At 44.9% G+C, this 18653-nt stretch overlaps 1 protein-coding gene across 1 annotated transcript; it reads left to right on the top strand.

Moving 5' to 3' along the window:
- Nucleotides 1–1822: 1822 nt before the first annotated feature.
- Nucleotides 1823–16648, top strand: hdlbpb (high density lipoprotein binding protein b). The gene is made up of 28 exons (XM_034569163.1): nucleotides 1823–2084; nucleotides 4971–5050; nucleotides 6208–6309; nucleotides 6594–6745; nucleotides 7022–7237; nucleotides 8516–8722; nucleotides 9008–9223; nucleotides 10608–10814; nucleotides 10957–11064; nucleotides 11355–11459; nucleotides 11565–11643; nucleotides 11792–11931; nucleotides 12013–12117; nucleotides 12227–12340; nucleotides 12431–12517; nucleotides 12739–12870; nucleotides 13009–13227; nucleotides 13334–13555; nucleotides 13665–13883; nucleotides 14278–14419; nucleotides 14650–14783; nucleotides 14866–14970; nucleotides 15108–15242; nucleotides 15436–15579; nucleotides 15702–15881; nucleotides 15971–16087; nucleotides 16209–16367; nucleotides 16509–16648. The coding sequence occupies exons 3-28, from the start codon at nucleotides 6234–6236 to the stop codon at nucleotides 16599–16601; spliced, it is 3813 nt and encodes a 1270-aa protein (XP_034425054.1). The 5' UTR covers nucleotides 1823–2084; nucleotides 4971–5050; nucleotides 6208–6233; the 3' UTR covers nucleotides 16602–16648.
- Nucleotides 16649–18653: the final 2005 nt, after the last annotated feature.

Here is an 18653-nt window from a genome sequence, read left to right as displayed (position 1 = left end):
GTAAAGTTGTATTCATTACATGTGTTGAATAAATACAACTTTACACGAACCCTAACTTTACATGTTATACTATAAATTATAATACAATATATGTTATTACTCATCTTTCTTTCTGGTGGACTTTTTCCAGTTCAATCCACTCCATCATTGTGAAGTTTGATTTGAAGAACGTCAAAGTGTGTACTGTAACTACTGTATTGGAAAATTGTACGTGAACGGAATAAACAAACATAATTGAAATGAATAAAAAGTGACTAAAGAGGGATTTAAATAAAAAATAAAACAGGGTTTGTGCAACAGCGCTGCAGTGCCATTAGCTAAAAACGTTACGTGTAGACAGATTTACATGTAGGATTAGAACCCTTAATTCTATTCCCTTATATTTTTGAATGAGATTCACAATTGATCGAAACCATATTGATTCATGGTTACGAGAAGGAGCTCTGTAAGTCGTGCCAATTACTTTAAAGGTATTTTCTCTTATTCTCTCGTGATTTATCTTTTTTATTATTGTATGTCAATGTTTCTGAATCTGTTCTCAAAAAGAAAACTTGCTTTAGTGACATCAGGGTGATATGAGGCCTTGTATTGAGACTTTTATTTTGAAGAACAAAATATCACAACAGTAGCAGTTTCCGGCTCTTCAATGTAAAAGTCAACAACTTCTTACTTCTGACAATCAAGTAAACTCATCAAAACCCTGAATATGTATTTTACTGTTGATATTACAGATGTATCATATTATATAAGTCTTTATTCATCAGTATTAAATAGAGATCAATTATATTTTATGACACATTTTAATATGGTGATTGGTGCCTGTAAATAAAAATCACATGATATAGTAAGTAAAGATACATTTTAAATAAATAAAAATATCACTGTGCTTGTTTTCATGTTCAACAGGTGTATAGAAGCAGGTGCTTTTCTTCTACGTCACTGCCCATCACCTCTGTTGAAATGATATCTCCTACCGCCATCTAGTGGCTGAGCCATGAAGTGTTAAAACTGAAGAAAAGATTACTCAGGTTTTATTGTTCTGTAAATATGTAATTTATGGTATGTTGAAAATAAAAATACTCTCAAGTCAGAGTTTAAAATTTAAGTTTAACTGCCAATTCAAGATTTGTATTTATTTTTTATGTCAAAAATCTAACTGTAAACTGGTTATCTCACAACTTTCTCAAAATAATAATAATAAACAATCTCATCATTAGAGTGTACTTATTCAAAGTTTTAGATGGTCGATCTCATTAACTGACTTTCCATCTAATCATTTTGAATTTTCCACTTAATTGAATTACTTTAATAACTTTTATCTAGAAGCTCATACATGTTTTCCATCTCATGTTAAACATCTAATCATTTTGACTTATACTTTGTCACAATGTGAACTTGCCGCCACTTTTACAATATAACTCACAATATCGACTGTCTCATGAAGCACTTTACACTAAGGCATACTTTTGATCTGCAAATGTAAAGATTATCATTATATTAGTTGTAAATATACAAAGTCAAAAATATTAGTTGTTAGATATAAGATTACTGACCAAGAATGTACATTTGTATTACATTTCTTATAATACAGAATTCTTATGTTGGAGTTGATCATTTGGATTTTTGACCTTTTATCATAATTCTGACTAAACTTTCCCCTAAAAACTAAAAAATTTTTAGTGACATGTTCTGTCGAGAACTTGAGAAGTTCTGTGCCTCCTGCAGAGCGCACCAGGCCCATTATGAATGAGAAGTAGACCCGGTCACTCTGATGGACGTGACACGCTGCAGGACCTAATCACTTTAGACCCGCTTCCATCGATCGATCAACTGACGGGACACCGCGCGTGGGTCCACGTCGGTTCAATCGATCAACAGAGCGAGCCGAGTGAGACACGCGCGGCGCGACGTGGGTCTATTCGACGTGGAGGCCCCCCGCTGCGCACAGATACTGCGGCATTTGCTCTAAACCGGGTGTGCGCTCGTGTCCCTCCGCCGACAGAGGAAGTGCTCGCAGACCAATCACATCTGTGTTTACACCATCACCTGTCACACACACACTCCGCTAGATTTCTCTCTGTCAGGTAGGACTCCGCTATTTATGTTATTCTGCCTTTTTTTCATTTCCTAAAATGTCCGGAGGGAGTCAGGGGCTGGATGTGGCGGGTCGGAGGAGCCGGTGCGTCCGGAGCGACCAGCGGCAGCGGCAGGCTGGGTTAGCCGGGTTAGCTCCCCCGGTGCTAGCGGGGCTGGTTATCTCCCTGCCCCGGCTTGGGCTTTTTTTTCTCCTCCTCCCTCCAGCCGATTATCAGAAAGTCCTTGCGCCTAATCATCCCCGTGCTGAGGTCGGAGCGCCGCGTTAGCTTAGCCCGCAAGGCTAACGGGTGGGGGGGGGGGGGGGGGGGTTTACCGCATTTGGCTGCAGCTCGCCTGGCGTTAGAACAGCCCGGGCTAACATCCTCTAGCTAGCAGGTGGAGAGATGTTGGTGGAGAGATGCTGGTTGTTCGGGCTGCACCGTGCACGGACGGATTAATGTCCCCCCCCCGTGCACGGTTAGTTAGCACCGGGAGGAGAGGGGGTAACCCAGCGGTGTTGTTGGTCCCGGTTGTTCGCACGCACGCACCGAGCTCTTTGTTTCGGTCCTCTCCTCCAATGAACAATAACTGAATTCACTCATCTGATTAATCAATACAATGGATTTAAATCCAGCAGTTTGACTTAAAATTCAGAGCAACGTAAAACCAAGTAAATCCATGCAAACAAAGTAAGAAAAATGTAATTTAAATATCTAAAATGATTAAGTTGAGGTGGTGCTTTATTCATAACACATTTATAAAAGGTAATACGATTTGTATGAACAGTCTTATTCTGCACTGCAATTATACATGTGGATGGATGTGTAGATTGAATAAAAGGTATTGATATTTGTTGTTTATTTGTATAAGCCTTTATTTAATCCGATTAGTTTCTTATAACAGTAAAAGTAAAGTCATCAGACAAACACATACATTAAAACTCTATCATATACAACTTACACACACACACAACCTGGTTTCAGGAGGTTTTACCAGAGCTTTACACTTGCCAAAAAACCTACAATCTCTCTTTCACGATTTAGTTTGGACTTTGGAAACAGCAAATCGAAATGTTGTGACGTACAAAAAAAACGCATTCAATATCACTTGGTTGCATTCACAGCTGGTTCAGTAGATATAAAGTCTTCAGTTTGTCTTTGTAACAGACTGCACAGATCTGCAGGTACTCGAGGACTGCTTTGGGAATGTGTCGCTTGCCAACCACCAGAATATAAATCTGATTGACCAGATGTTTGCCACTTGAAGCTTGTCTGCAGTTTTATTTTCATATTCGTCCGCTTCTATCGTTTTCTCCACTGTTGACCGAGTAGAATATTTCTGCTGAGATGATCCTTCTTGCTGTGGGTTGTATTGTTCAGCGTGAGAATTGAGTGCTGCTCTTTTTTTGAAATAGGATTCCATTCCATCCAGATGTGCATTTGGAAACACTGCCATGATATGAGGCATTTATCACTGATCATTTTGCTGTAGTTGCTCCTTTCTCCTTCATAGTTGCTCCACTTGCTCCTCCAAGCAGCACTTGAATGGGTGCAGGGTTTTCTGCTCGAAGTCGTGCAGATGATGTTGTAGACTTGCTGCTTTTTGACACATTACTTTCCCGACCTGAACCTTTATGGGAAGAATGAGACTCAACATTTCAAACGCTGTCCTGAGGCTCCACGTTAACCATCATCAGGAATATTGACACTTTCAGCGTTAAGCATTGCAAGACAACAGTTTGTTTACATCAGCAATGAAGTCATCGACACTGAGCATTTTTTACCTTAAACCACATTTCATGCTTTTCCATCAGTTTCATGTTTTTCTTTTCCTTCACCACAGAGAACATTAAACCTCTTTAAAGCTTTGATCATCCTTCAAATCCACAATTATCTCTTTTCTGTCAATTTGTCTCAGTTAAAAGTTCAGAATCAGGAACGTGTTCTTCATCCACAGTCAATTACGCAAGTTCATCTTTGTGAATACGCGCTCAGTTCGTTTATATCGTAACTACCAATGCGTTGAAGTTACGTGCGCAACGCATTTACACTAACGGTCTTTCTTTTGCTGGAGTTAGCACTACACACATACCTTTGCGTTGCGCCCGACATGCGGGTGTTCTGATGTTACGTTTTTCCTCCGTGCGTGATCCGGTGCGCACGCGCAGAAATCCAACGCTGTCCTCAATGAAGCAGTTTTGAACTTAATGTAGCGACCACGTTGCCAATGAGAAGAAGCCATCACGGTTACTGATTATTTGTGTTTGAATTGTGTTTGAATTATTTTGACACGTGCAGAAAGTGTCCAGCTTCTAAAACAACAATCCACTTCCTCTGTGATGAGTCGATTTCCCCCCAAAAAACTTAGACACAAGAAATCACAACCTTCCTTTCGCAGCCATTTCCCCCATTAACTGTTTGCGTCTTACCAGCAACACCTGTGTCAAGTGACCCCCCCCACCTGATTACATCAACCTCCTGCCTCATTGAGAGTGGCACTACGCCCCCTAGTGGTGGGAGGCTTAACAAAACAAAACAATAACAACTCTTACAATCAGTCTTTGGTCACACAGCACGAGTCTGTGAGAAGTTATCTCTCTCCCCCCCCCTTGTGAACTCAGTGTAAAACAACAGGGGCTGAATTCACAAAATATTTAGAAAGAGATGCATTTTTTTTAAAGTTAAAAACTCTCAGGGCCGTTTAATCGGTGAAAGGATAACGCGGTGACCATTGGTGGAGAGATATGGACGAGGGAGGGGAGAGGGAATCGGATCCACACAGTGCGAGGTGCAGTGCAGTGTGGCTGTTTACAGTATCACCCAGTGTCTGTGCCGTAGAGCCTTTATGGATTTCACCATGTTCACCGCTCGTCTGTTTCCTCCCCGTGCATCCAGGAGCTGAAACACACACTCACACTGAAGCGACCACGGTAGCCACTAACTGGACGGACTCTCTGGCAATTGACCTTTTGCAGGTAAGCCTGGACTCGCTTTGCACCGTGTAGACAGACTAAGCTACTTCTGCTTGAGCTCGGAGCTTACACTGAGCCTTACTGTATATTTCCCGAATGGTTTGTGTTTTATTTTCCGCCACATCCGTCTTGCACTGTTTCCCACCGCTCTCTCTTTGCTTTGAGGCGGCGTCTTTACTGGATTTCACATGACATTCTATAATCTGACTACACACTGGGAGCAACACAAAAACACTTCAAGAGAAAAAGAGAAACCCCACTGGAACATTTCATAGATTTGAGATAAAGACACAAAGTCCCTGTTGTGCTCAGCCAGAAGCATCACACAACAGATCAGCGCATGAATTTGCATGCCTGGTTATGAAAAACATCTCTGCTGTCAACACAAACATGAAATAATACGGAATAAAAGTAAGTGATCAACGTCATCGTGGACAACAATGATAACTTCGCAACATGAGTTTAACTAGAAAAACAAGTGAGAGACATAAGAGCTGTTAATTGGAGACTCATTTTGATGAGGAGCTCGTAAACGTGTGCTTTTAGGCGTTGAAACTATTTTTAATTTGCTTATAAAAAAACACAATATTCTCCCTAAATTCCCAAGGCTGTGTTTGCTTTCACAGGGTCGGTCTCTCGTGCACAGTCATTCGAGCAGCTCAGAGATTTGCAGATTTTGTTTATTTTTTTGGGGATTTCACTCTTTAAAAATGCTCATGCAAAACGCAATGTAGTATAACGTAACCTGACAAGATCCTGTGATTCTGCATCACAAGGAATGTGAGCATCAGTTGTTTATTAGCGGAGGGGCGGCTCTGAGTGTGTGACTTGTGATAACCCTCTGTCCCTGAGGCTTTGTATCACTGTGTGTTTGTCTGAGGCCGGTGGAAGTGTTAATTGAGCACCTCAGGTGGGGGGGGGGGGTGCTGCCTCAGTGGCAGACTATCAATACCACAGAGGCGACCTCAAGCTTCAGGAGAGAATAGACAGCAGCACATTCAAGGGAGGGACAACACGAGACACAGTTCAGTTCTCGATTGCGCCGTCAGTACTTGATGAATATGAAATTTCATGCAGATGCAGCAGCTAATTGTCTCCTCAGAGATAATAGGGTCTAAATTATTCTTGTTTCTTTGTTCACCATCCTTCTCCACATTCAGTGGAATAGCGGAATAAGTCTTGAACCATGAGCTCAGTGGCAGTGTTGACCCCGGAGAGCTTTGCAGAGCATCGCAGCGGCCTCAAGGACCAGGACATTACAGGTAACGTCACCCTGACATCTACTTACCTCTTTTTACTTTTTTTCCCGAAGAGCCGCCTATCAGCCCGAGAGATTAGGGAAAGGAATTTAGATTTTCTCTTACTTGTGGTTATGCATTTGCTTGTTTCTTTTTATCCTGTATGTGATGTTATCTAGAGACAGGTATTATTGGCATCTCTCTTTTCATCTCGGTCTTGTACTCGATCTTGTTTTCCTTCTTACATGCACTCTGTTATTCTTCCTTCATCTTTACCTTTTTTTTTATCTTGGTTTCTCCGGGGCCAGGCTGCGTCCCGGAGGATGAGGCCTACATCCCCACCTACCTGGAGGCCTTTCCCCCGCTGCCGGAGAAGGGAGCACCAGGGGAGAAGACCGGGGAGCCGGCTTCAGCGTGGGGCGGCAAGATCAGGCCCATCAAAGCCTCTGTCATCACCCAGGTCAGTCAAGCAGCCACTGAACACACACATAGTAGTTGCATGTACAAATGTTTTGAGTGACACGCACAAACATATTGAGGAAAGAAGAAAATGGCTTTCAGTTTCTGCTTTGCAAACTTTAACAGAAAATTTCAATTTTATCGTTACCACACGTCGTACATTTTTCTGGTCTTTAGATATTTTTCTGATAGTAACTAAATCTTCACCCATTTCAGTGCCGTTAAATCTGCTCAATCCCATGTGCACCTCCTCCCCTGCAACCTGCCCTGTCCCCAGGTTTTCCATGTGCCCCTGGAGGAGCGTCGCTACAAGGACAACAGCCAGTTTGGGGAGGGCGAGGAGGCCAAGGTGTGTCTGGAAATCATGCAGCGGACGGGGGCCCACATTGAGCTGTCCCTGGCCAAAGACCAGGGCCTGTCCATCATGGTCACGGGAAAACTGGAGTCTGTCATGAAGGCTCGCAAGGAAATTGTAGCTCGGCTGCAGACGCAGGTAAATCTACATCTGCCAAGGAGGGGATGTTTGTCTGTTTGTTTGTCAGTAGGATTACGCAAAAACTACCGAACCGATTTTCTTGAAACTTGGTGGAAAGATGCATTTTTTCCCCCAGTTTCACTGATTTCTCAGGGAATAATTCATAGATTTTTATTGAAAAACATCAGGCATATTCAGGGAACTGATATGAATTAATGGGACTGTTTGGCCTTGGGGAAGGTTTGCTCTCTACTTGGTGCCGAATCTTGTTCCTCTATTTTTTGTTGTGTTTATATAATGTCAAAATGCTTCATGTTGTGGTGCACAAAGTTTTCTAGCCTCGAACTGTTGGGTTACATAAGCAGATAATTAAAACACAATGCATCCCATTATAATATGGGATGGAATAGGAAACTACCAATGAAGCAGCAAGTACAAGCTTAGAAAGGTTTAATCAGTTAGTTCCAAATAAAACACATAACATGGATATCAGTGCATGGCTACTTTAGCCTGGAGTTGTGATATTGCAAGTTTTATTTCACAGTTGTAGTTGTGCGTGCTGGTACAGTTTGTATTTATAGAGATGTTAAATCCTCATTAGCTTGACAGAAATGTAGTTGTGCAAGTTTTTTTTTATGTCCTGATAATGAATACCTCTGGCAAATACTGCAGGGCAGGAGAGCACCCCCACTTCAGCTGACGAATGGGACCTGACAAGTTTTAATGCAGCAATCTTTTACTTTTATTGGTGTTTTTCCGTTTTTCTCTGTCACGGTGCTTAATTTTGAGGAGATGGCTACGTCCACAGATAAACAAGGAGGCTGAGGAATTAGCAGCAGAGAGAAAAAAACGACTTGCTCCGCGGGTCGGCCAGTTTGGCGAAGAAAAAGGTTGAGGTGAAAAATGACTGTCAGCTCCCGAGGGCGGCCTTTGTGGGCTTCAGCGGCAAACGTGCTGATTTCCACTTCAGTAGGTGCACCGAGGTCCACCTGTTTAGCTGAGCTGCAGTTTTTTGATACAATAGAAAGGAAAAACAATCTGTCCTCTTCGCAAAGCTTCTGTTTTTCTTTCCCTTCTGAGTGAGCACTTTATGAGAAAACTGGCATCTTATGTGGGAAACTGAAAAAATTATGTTTGTGCCTCTAATATCAAATTAATGTGGAATGTGAAACTGCCACATCAACAACTGCTTTTTAGATACGTCTGAACCTTTATAGATATTTAAATAATGCGAATAAAATCAGTTCATCCCGTGTTTTATTGCTCTTGTTCACCTTCTCCCTCACGCCTCTCCAGGCCTCGGCTACGGTTGCCATCCCCAAGGAGCACCATCGGTTTGTCATCGGCAAGAACGGCGAGAAGCTGCAGGAGCTGGAGCTGAAGACGGCCACAAAGATCGCTATTCCACGTCCCGACGACCCCAGCACCAACATCCGCATCACCGGCACCAAGGAGGGCATCGAGAAGGCTCGCCACGAGATCCTGCTCATCTCCGCGGAACAGGTCGGCATCAATCTGTGGTGTGATTTTAAAAAAAGGAGTAGGTTAAGAGTACAGGGATAAATGCATGATAAATGATTTTGGTTTCTTTCCCACTCTGTCATTAGGTGTCATGAAGGATGAAACTGTCTGTTTATACATAATTAATCTTACTCTTGATAGAATATTGGATCACGTCTTGATACTGCTGCCTCTCTAATAAGTCTCCTTCAGTATCTTTGAAAAACCAATATTTACATATTCTGTTGTCTGACCGAGTGATTGCCGCCTCACACACCCACTCACCAGGACAAGCGTGCGGTGGAGCGTCTGTCCCTGGAGAAGGCCTTCCACCCCTTCATCGCTGGCGCCCACAACCGGCTGGTGCAGGAGCTGAGCCAGGAGACGGGCGCCCGCATCAGCATCCCTCCGCCGAGCCTGCCCAAGGACGAGATCGTCATCACCGGGGAGAAGGAGGCCGTCGCCCTGGCGGTCAACCGCATTCGAGCCATCTATGACGACAAGGTAATGTCCTGCTGGTTCAAACATTATATCGTCCGAGGCGCTTCTGTTTCTTTCGTTTAATGCTGTCGCAACTTCCTGTATTTGTCTGAAAGTGTGAACTATACAAAAACAAAGTGTTCTCACTCTGCTAACGAACCAAGATTTGGTTCAGTGTGAGCCAGGCCGGGCTCCGAGCCACTTTTCACACCCGTTATTTTTGGGTCAGACCAAGTGTAGAAGGTGCGAAGGTCAGGATCGAACAAGGTATGTGTGAAAGCACCCCTTAAATAACAGAGCTGTGATATTCATACGTGCTAAAGGCAATTTGTAATCCAGCTGTGGATTCTGGTGGTTGAATTTAAGGGGAAAATCTGGACCTTTGTCTCTGTCCCTTCTGTCAAAAATTGGGTGTAAAAGTGGTCTTTAAAAATCTTAAATGCAATTTGTGTTGTCACATCTGAATCGAAAATATCAGTTAATTTGCATCTTCTGAAATTCTCTTTGCTGCTGCTTAACTCCATTTTCTGTCTATAATCTTTTTAGGAAGGGGCTGAATATGTTTTCATTTTATCAATCAGTCTGGTGATGATTATTTCAACTGATGTTTTTTTGGCTCTTTTTCATCCAAATTTCAAAGCTTTCTATATTAAGAAAAACACAAAAATATCAATTGAGACACAGAAAGAAACACAGAATCAAAAACAAGGAACAAACCCAAACAGTGAAGCAGCAGGTTGTGGACAGATTCTCTCCGCGGCCTAGATCCTAAACCTCCTCTATTATAAAAAATGTTTGATACAGTTAGACAACGTGTGTGTGTGTGTGTGTGTGTGTGTGTGTGTGTGTGTGTGTGTGTGTGTGTGTGTGTGTGTGTGTGTGTGTGTGTGTGTGATTTTGGAACGAGAAGCTTTCTATCAACGCTGCAAGAAACTATTAAAGATGGACGGATGAAGCGCGGAGAGGAAGTGTGTGTTTGTATGTGTGTGCAGCAGATAAGCGCTGGGGACAGGCGAGCCGGAGATAATGTGGAGAGAAAATTGGATTTTACCAGGGAACAACAGGATGAGAATGCTAATGTAATTTAGTTCATATGTATGAGAGGCAAAAACAAATGAATTTCTCTCTGTTGCCTTCATGCTTTCAGTCACTCACTCTCCTCGCTCCCCTCTTGCTCAACCTTTGTCTGTTTGTTTCTCTTTCTAAATCCACGTTTACCCTCTTTTTCACTTCAGCTTCTATCTGTTCTATCTTCCCACTTCCTGTTTTTGTCATTTCTCTTTCCGTCACCTCTTGTGTTCCCAATCCGCACCTCACGTTGCTCTCAGTTCGTCCAGCTGCCTGTCCTCTGACTCCTGAGTCTCTTCTTTTCCATGCTGCTTATCACAATCTCGTAATCCCCCCACAGAAGAGGAAGACCACCACCATCTCGGTGGAGGTGAAGAAATCTCAGCACAAGTACATCATTGGTCCAAAGGGCAACACCCTGCAGGAGATCCTGGAGACCACGGGGGTGTCCGTGGAGATGCCGCCGCTGGACTCCTGCTCAGAGACCATCATCCTCAGGGGGGAGCCCGACAAGCTGGGACCAGCCCTCACACAGGTCTACGCCAAGGTGAGGAGGAGAGGGGAGAGTGTGACATGGACGGAGAAAGAGCAGAAGTTTGCTCTTCTAAGGCAGAACAATGTAAATGCCGTTAAAATAACTGGAAAGGAGGGATACATTTTTAATGGTGGGTTTTTTGGTGTCTGTGCAGGCCAAGAGCGTGATGGTGGTGGAGGTTACCGCTCCGGCCTGGCTGCACCGATTCATCATCGGCAAGAAAGGACAGAACATCGGGCGGATCACACAGCAGCTACCACGGGTAAGAAGGAAACACAAATCCCACATCCTGGAACATGACAGGCAGCGTGTGCGACCTTCCGTGTTGTAGAAGTAAAAAACAGTGTTTCAGTACTTCACGTAGGAGGTGAGGAGGGACGAGGAGTTGGCAGCGGAAAGTGACAGCAGCTTGGCAGAGGAGACTTAAAGCTGGAAACTGAGACGTGTTTATTGAGCTTTGGGATTTAGGAGAATCAACACAAAGTCGGGCAGGACAAGTGGCTCTTTGATCGAGTGTTCTTTGTTTGTGTGTGTGTGTGTGTGTGTGTGTAGGTGCACATCGAATTTACAGACGGTGAAGAGCGCATCAGTCTGGAGGGGCCGACGGAGGAGGTGGAGCTGGCTCAGGCCCAGATACAGGAGATCATCAAGGACCTGGTTGGTACTCATTCATTCATTAGCCTTTTTTTAACAAAACCTCCGGCACAGAACGTGAACAAACCAAAGACTGGTCCAACATCTAAAATCTCCCTGTGTGTGCAGCTGGTGAGGATGGACTACACTGAGGTCATCATAGACCAGCGTTTCCACAGACACCTCATCGGGAAGAACGGAGCGAACAGTGAGTAAACTGGGGCACCTGCAATGCTGGGAGGAAAGTTTCACAGCATAAAGATATATAGAAATGTAGGAGGCTGGCGTTTCATCCTAAAGAGATGTAGGATGAAACGTTGCTGTTACATCACACCATCCTTCCCGCCCCCCTACAGTCAATCGGATCAAGGAGCAGTACAAAGTGTCGGTACGAATCCCCCAGGACTCGGAGCGAAGTGGTCTGGTCCGGATCGAGGGAGACCCGAAGGGAGTCCAGCTGGCACGCAGAGAACTCATTGAGATGGTCCAGAGAATGGTGAGAGGATGAGCTCTGCGTTGTACCATGTGACCATGTGACCTCTTATCTCTTATGTTGACACTTCTCTCCCGTTTCCAGGAAAACGAACGCACCAAAGATCTGATCGTGGAGCAGAAGTTCCATCGGACAATCATCGGCCAGAAGGGAGAGAAGATAAAAGAAGTTCGAGATAAGTTCCCCGAGGTGGGTGTCCCCCCCCGCCACTTTATCTCGCTTACTCATCATCTTTAAATAACTTGTTTTTGTCTCCGTTCCGATTCAAAGTGACGAGCATTATCTCCTCTCCCTCCAGGTCATCATCAATTTCCCCGACCCGGCGCAGAAGAGTGACATCGTGCAGCTGCGAGGGCCGAAGAACGAGGTGGAGAAATGTGCCAAGTTCCTCCAGAAGATCATTGCGGACCTGGTACGAGCCTCTGCTTTCTGTGACTGTTCCGTCTCAGTCTCTCTTCTTCTTCTTCTTGACTTCACAGCAGCAGCGTTCTTTCTTTTGTAGATCGAGAACAGCTTCTCGCTCTCTGTTCCCATCTTCAAGCAGTTTCACAAAAACATCATTGGTAAGGGCGGCGCCAACATCAAAAAGGTGAGACTTACATGTTTGACCAAAGTGACTTGGAATTATTTGGTTCTCAACAGCTACACAGGGATTTAACATCATTACATATCATATTTTATTTTAATTTGCTTGTCAAAGCTTGTAAATCTGTTGAAAACGACCGTAATCATGTTCAGCCTGAAGATCTTTCCAGTGTTACATCACGTTACAGACTGAAAGTAACAAAATGTTGTTTGTGCCACCACCAGATTCGTGAAGAGACCAACACTAAGATCGACCTCCCGACAGAGAACAGCAACTCGGAGATGATCGTCATCACCGGCAAGAAGAGCAACTGTGAGGCGGCGAGAGAACGAATCCTCGCCATCCAGAGAGAGCTGGTGAGAGTTAGTCATCTGTGCTGCTCACAGGTTTTCCTGGGAAGACAAATACTTTTTTTTATTTAATTTTCCTTCATGGTTCCCAACTTGATCTTTAACTTGCAGATATTCTCCATCTGTCTCTCTTCATCTCACCAGGCAAACATTAAGGAGACAGAGGTCGCCATCCCAGCCAAACTGCACAACTCTCTGATCGGCTCCAAAGGCTGCCTGGTGCGCTCCATCATGGAGGACTGCGGCGGCGTCCACATCCATTTCCCCTCGGAAGGCTCCGGCTCCGACAAGGTCACCATCAGAGGTCCCGTTGGAGAAGTGGAGAAGGCCAAGAAGCAGCTGCTGCAGCTGGCTGAGGAGAAGGTTCGTGGGAGGTTTTGTCTTAAAATGACTCAGAAGTGAGGAACTGCAAAGAGAAGGGGAATAGAAGACAAATACTTACATCCTCTTTCCTTCCCACGGTTTTCAGCAAGTCAACAACTTCACAGCTGAGCTTCAGGCGAAACCAGAGTACCATAAATTCCTGATTGGCCGTGGTGGGGCCAATATCCGCCGCGTGCGGGACAGAACGGGGGCGAGAATCATCTTCCCGTCACCAGACGACACGGAGCAGGAGCTGATCACCATCGTAGGGAAGGAGGAAGCCGTTCGTCACGCTCAGAGGGAGCTGGAGAGTCTGGTCAAAAACCTGGTAATCTAAATACACTGCTCTTTCTAATCTCCAAAAATCACCAGTGTCATATTTTTAAACATCTACTTTTTTAATGCAAACACTTTTCTGTTCTTCCTCCTTCCTCCAGGATGACGTGGTGGAGGACAACATGGTCGTGGATGTCCGCCACCACCGCCACTTTGTGTGTCGGAGAGGCCAGGTGCTGCGGGAGCTGGCGGAGGAGTACGGCGGCGTGGCTGTGAGCTTCCCTCGCACGGGGGCCAACAGTCAGCGGGTCACTCTGAAGGGAGCCAAAGACTGCGTGGAGGCCGCGAAGAAACGCATCCAGGAAATCATCGAGGACCTGGTCAGACACGTTCCAGAAATTACATTGTTGCCAATAATGATGAATGACTTTTGGCAAGAGACATCTATAATCTTCAATATCGATGTTCAGGTCAAAGCTAAATCGAAATAGTCTAATGTAATTATTGCCAGTAGTATTGGCATATTACATTATAGGCAGGATCAGGAAACAAAGAGGTTGTATATTGTCCTGAAGGACTCTGCAGCCCGGAACTGTGACCACTTGGCTGCCATGGCAACCAAATGACCTTGTGTCCTGAGAGCAGTGTGAGCAGCATCTAGGAATTGATGGAGCCAGTTCCCCTGAAACTCTGCGTTGTGTTTGGTGTCGGCACCGTTGTCACCCAGATGTCTCCTCCTCTCATCCCCCCCCCCCCTCTCTCTCTCTCTCTCAGGAGTCCCAGGTGACCATGGAGGTTGCCATCCCTCAGCGCTACCACCGGGCCATCATGGGGCCCAAAGGCTGCCGCATTCAGCTCATCACCAGGGAGCACGAGGTTCAAATCAAGTTCCCCGAGAGAGACGACAGCGCCGCAGGTCAGAAACAAAACACGCAACAGAAGAGTAGCTGCAGCTGTAAAACTTGTACAGAGAAAACACAGCTCTCTGCAGGTATAGGGTTTCTGATCTCTGCCGTTACTCCATGGACACAGTATTTACCATTTATTACTCAATCACGGTTAGTAATTGCAACTAAAGGAAATGTACGTAACAAGTTTTTATTTGGGAAACATGTCTTGTTTTGTAATCTTTTTTTACTGATACAGTTTCAGGTCAGGAGCCTCCACCACAAGAAAATGGCGAAGTCAGTCCAGAGGCGGAGTTCGTCCCCCGCAAGTGTGACGTCATCGTCATCTCTGGGCGGGTAGAGAAGTGTGAGCCGGCTAAAGCCGCCCTACTGGTGGGCCCCATGTTGTTCTGTCTCTTTTCCCCCCACCTCTCTATCATCCTTTCTCTAATCTTGTCCCCGCCTCCTCCCTCAGGCGTTGGTGCCCATCACGGAGGACGTTGAGGTGTCGTACGAGCTGCATCGCTACATCATCGGTCAGAAGGGCAGTGGAATCAGGAAGATGATGGAGGAGTACGAGGTGAGCTCACACTCTGGCGCCCTCTTCTGGCCAAGAGACAACACACTGTTGGACACACTTGGATATTGTGATGAATTAAACTCAGTGCACGTAAGAGACAACGTAAATGATCTGGGATTGATTGTGTGCACGTGCAGGTGAACATCTGGGTGCCGCAGCCTGAGAAGCAGCTGGATGTGATCAAGGTGACGGGTCTGGAGGCCAACGTGGAGCGAGCCAAGCAGGGTCTGCAGGAGAGGGTGAAGGACCTGCAGGCCGAGCAGGAGGACAGAGTAAATAACACATTCATCTATCTATCATCCATCTAGCTTTCAGAACACGTTGACTTGTTTTGAGCTAAAGACGTGCACACAAATATTCTGATAATTGACGCACTGGTCATTTTATTGCGTCCACAAGAGACCTCGAGACGTGTGAACATATCTTTGATATCTCACTGAACCTCCCTGCTTGTTTTCCTCCCAGGCCCTGCGGAGCTTCAAGGTCACCTTGTCTGTGGACCCCAAATTTCATCCCAAGATAATCGGCCGCAAGGGAGCAGTCATCTCTCAAATCAGGAAAGACCACGACGTCAGCATCCAGTTCCCAGACAAAGGAGACGAGCAGCAGGTTTGTGCTTTTAACTCCTCATTCCTCCTTCGTCTGATCCAAAATGTTTCCTCTTCCTTCACCTCTATTTTCATGGAACTATCGGCTTATTTTTCCTTCCGGCGCCCGGCCTCCCTTCCCAGGATCTGATCGTGATCTCTGGGTACGAGCGGAACGTGGAGGAGGGGCGTCAGGCCATCCAGCAGCTGGTGGCCGAGTTGCAGGAGATGGTGAGTCAAGACGTGCACCTGGACCCGAGGACCCACGCTCGCATCATTGGAGCCCGGGGCAAGGCCATCCGCAAGCTGATGGAAGAGTTCAAGGTCGGATTGGTTTATATTTAAAAGCTGTACTGGGAGTTTTGTGTTCGTTATTGTTTAATTTACTGAATCCTGAATATGTCTTTTTCCAGGTGGACATACGGTTTCCTCAGCCGGGCTCCGACGAGCCTGACAAGGTGACTGTGACGGGCCTTCCAGAGACTGTGGACAACGCCATCGACCACCTGCTCAACTTGGAGGAGGAATATGTGAGTGCAGCCTCAGCTCAGCCAAGATAGATATGATATTCAGTGTTTCTATTCTGGCACAGAAGGTGATGGGCCTCAGTATCCAACAAGGATCTTCTTTTCCTTTCTTCTCCTCTCTCAGATGCTCAACGTAACAGAGACTGAGACCTTGGCGGCGTACATGAAGCCTCCATCCCGCTGTGGAAGTGGAGGAGGTGCAGGAGGAGGGGACGATAGCAGCGGAGGTCCTGCCAAGGGCTTTGTGGTGCGGGACGCTCCCTGGAACGATTCAGGGAACAAGGTGGGAACGTGCTTTTGATCTCTTTAGCAATTTCTCCCTCAGTCGGTTGAAAGAAGAAGCTTTTCACAGAAGTTGTGTAAAATGTAGATTAAAGAAAAGAGAAAGTAAAAAAAACACTTTATTTCACTTTGTTTGTTCCAGGCTCCTGACATGAGCAGTGCGGAGGACTTCCCTACGTTTGGGACAGGCGTGGCCCCGAAACAAACTTCAGCCTGGGGCCCCAAGAAGTTCTGAAGCTGCTGCGTGGAGGAAAACAACAACAAAAAAACTTCTGTAAAGTAGATGAGAGACAAAACAAATCTCTAATCAAACTGCTGCTCGCCTTCCTTCCTCCTCCTTAGTGACCTCCCCTTGTCTCCCTTTCTCTGTAAACCCCCCTCGAACTTTCCTCCCATAACCAGCCACAACGAATTATGGGAGAACCATTTCCTTTTGTCCTCATCTGTCTCTCTTCTTGGTACCTCCACCTCCTCCTTGAGGATAAAAAAAAAGAAAAAAAAGGAACGTGGAATGCTCCCTCCATAGTTCGGCTGTCCTGCTCTGCCTCCCGGGGTCGCACCCCCCCCCTCCAACCCGACTCCTGAACTCTCCACTGACGTGAACTGTCAGCTCATCAGAGTGAGTTAAACATGTTGAGTGAAGTCAGAGTGCACTGGGGAAACAAGGGGGCAGGGGATCATGCGTCCAAGTTGCAAAAGCTAAATCTTGGATTGTTTTTTGTAAGCTCAAAGAAGATAAGAGGGCAGCCTGTGTTTTACTGTTTGTAAACTACAGCATCTTTTAATGTTCTTTTCCTGTGTTTCTTTTTTTGTATGAGGTTTCTTGTCAGCTCAACCTTTTTAGTGTGGTGCAGTAGTTGAGACAAGGAGCTGTGTGTGTGAGTGAGTGTATGTCGGCGGGAAAAAAACCAGCTGCTGCCGCCGACTCTGCAGGTTTTAATTTAAAAATCCCGAATCTACAGATGTGGAAGCTTATTGTTTGTAAATGTTTTATTTATTCAAAAAAAAAAAAAAATAAGGAAAAAGAAAGAAAACGGAGCCATTTCGTTTGAAACTACTGTGATGATGCGTTTTTTTTTTATAAAAGCAATCACTGTAGCTTGATGCTGACAAACTTGTGTTCGGGAGCGAATGTTGTGCTTCAGGGTTTTGGAAAATGTTACCAGTTGTTGTTGTAAGTGTACAAAGAACTTTTTCGCTATTTTTTTAAACTGTGGGATTTTTGTTGTTAGTTTCTGGCATATTTGAAAAAGACTGTGTGTGTGTGTGTGTGTGTGCGTGCGTGCAAGTTAAGATGTATATTTGAATGAAGCTGAACCAAACTTTTACGTCGTCTTTTGTCAGTTTTGTGTCTCCTCTCTGAGCCGTTCTCGGAGCCAACGAGTTTCCGTCAACATGCACACAAATGCTGCTTCAAATCCGCGATCTGGTTTCCTCTGGTACAAGTGCTTCAGTGACATTTTGTAGCAAATACCTCCGTTTCCCCTTTAATTCCCCTTTAATTCCCCTTTTTCCAGTCCTGAGACTTTAAAAACTCAAACTGCGCTGTTCCGTTTGCCCGGATCTCAATTAGTCTTCACCCCCGGTGGTCTTAAAGGAACAAGACGAACACTTGTTGGTGTTCTGAGAAGATCGATGCTGCTCTGATGTCTGGGTGTGAAGAGTCGATTAACGGAGCTCAGGATTAAGACTGAAACCAGGAGGAAGAATTCGGAAAAGAAGACATTAAAGGTTCAGTGTGTAAGATTTAGGTGAAAGGGATCTATTAGCATTGTATTAAATGTTGTTTTCTTTATCTTAGAATGGGCTCTTTATATTTAAATAAATTATATTTACATCTGGAGCAGGTCCTCTTTTTTACAGTAGCCCAGACTGAACAAACTAAACACCTTTTGAGTTTTTATGACAACTGAAGGCTACCACAGGTTCTCTTTCATATTTGGAAGGTGAGGTGAGGGGTGTTCAGCTGCAACCTGCAACTTCACCACTAGGTGTCACTAAATTCTACACACTGAACCTTTAAGGCGTTAAGAAAACGTCTACAAACACGTAAAACTCACATTTTTATCTATCTAGCTATTTATCTATTTAGCTATCTCGTTTGTGTAATTCGTACAAAAACAGAAATAGAAATACTGCAATTTTTGGTTTTACAAAAAGTTATGTGCAAAACATTTTTGGAGATAGAAACGATTGTGATTAAAGTAAAGTTGGATTTTTTTTTCCAGTTCCGCTAGCTGTTTCCTCATGTCCACGACTTTATGCTAAGCTAGGCTAACTAATCCTG

This window comes from Hippoglossus hippoglossus, chromosome 18 (genome assembly GCF_009819705.1).
Source record: "Hippoglossus hippoglossus isolate fHipHip1 chromosome 18, fHipHip1.pri, whole genome shotgun sequence".
Taxonomy (NCBI): domain Eukaryota; kingdom Metazoa; phylum Chordata; class Actinopteri; order Pleuronectiformes; family Pleuronectidae; genus Hippoglossus; species Hippoglossus hippoglossus.
The sequence above is the reverse complement of the archived record's forward strand: the minus strand, read 5'-3'. Positions and strand labels throughout refer to the sequence as shown.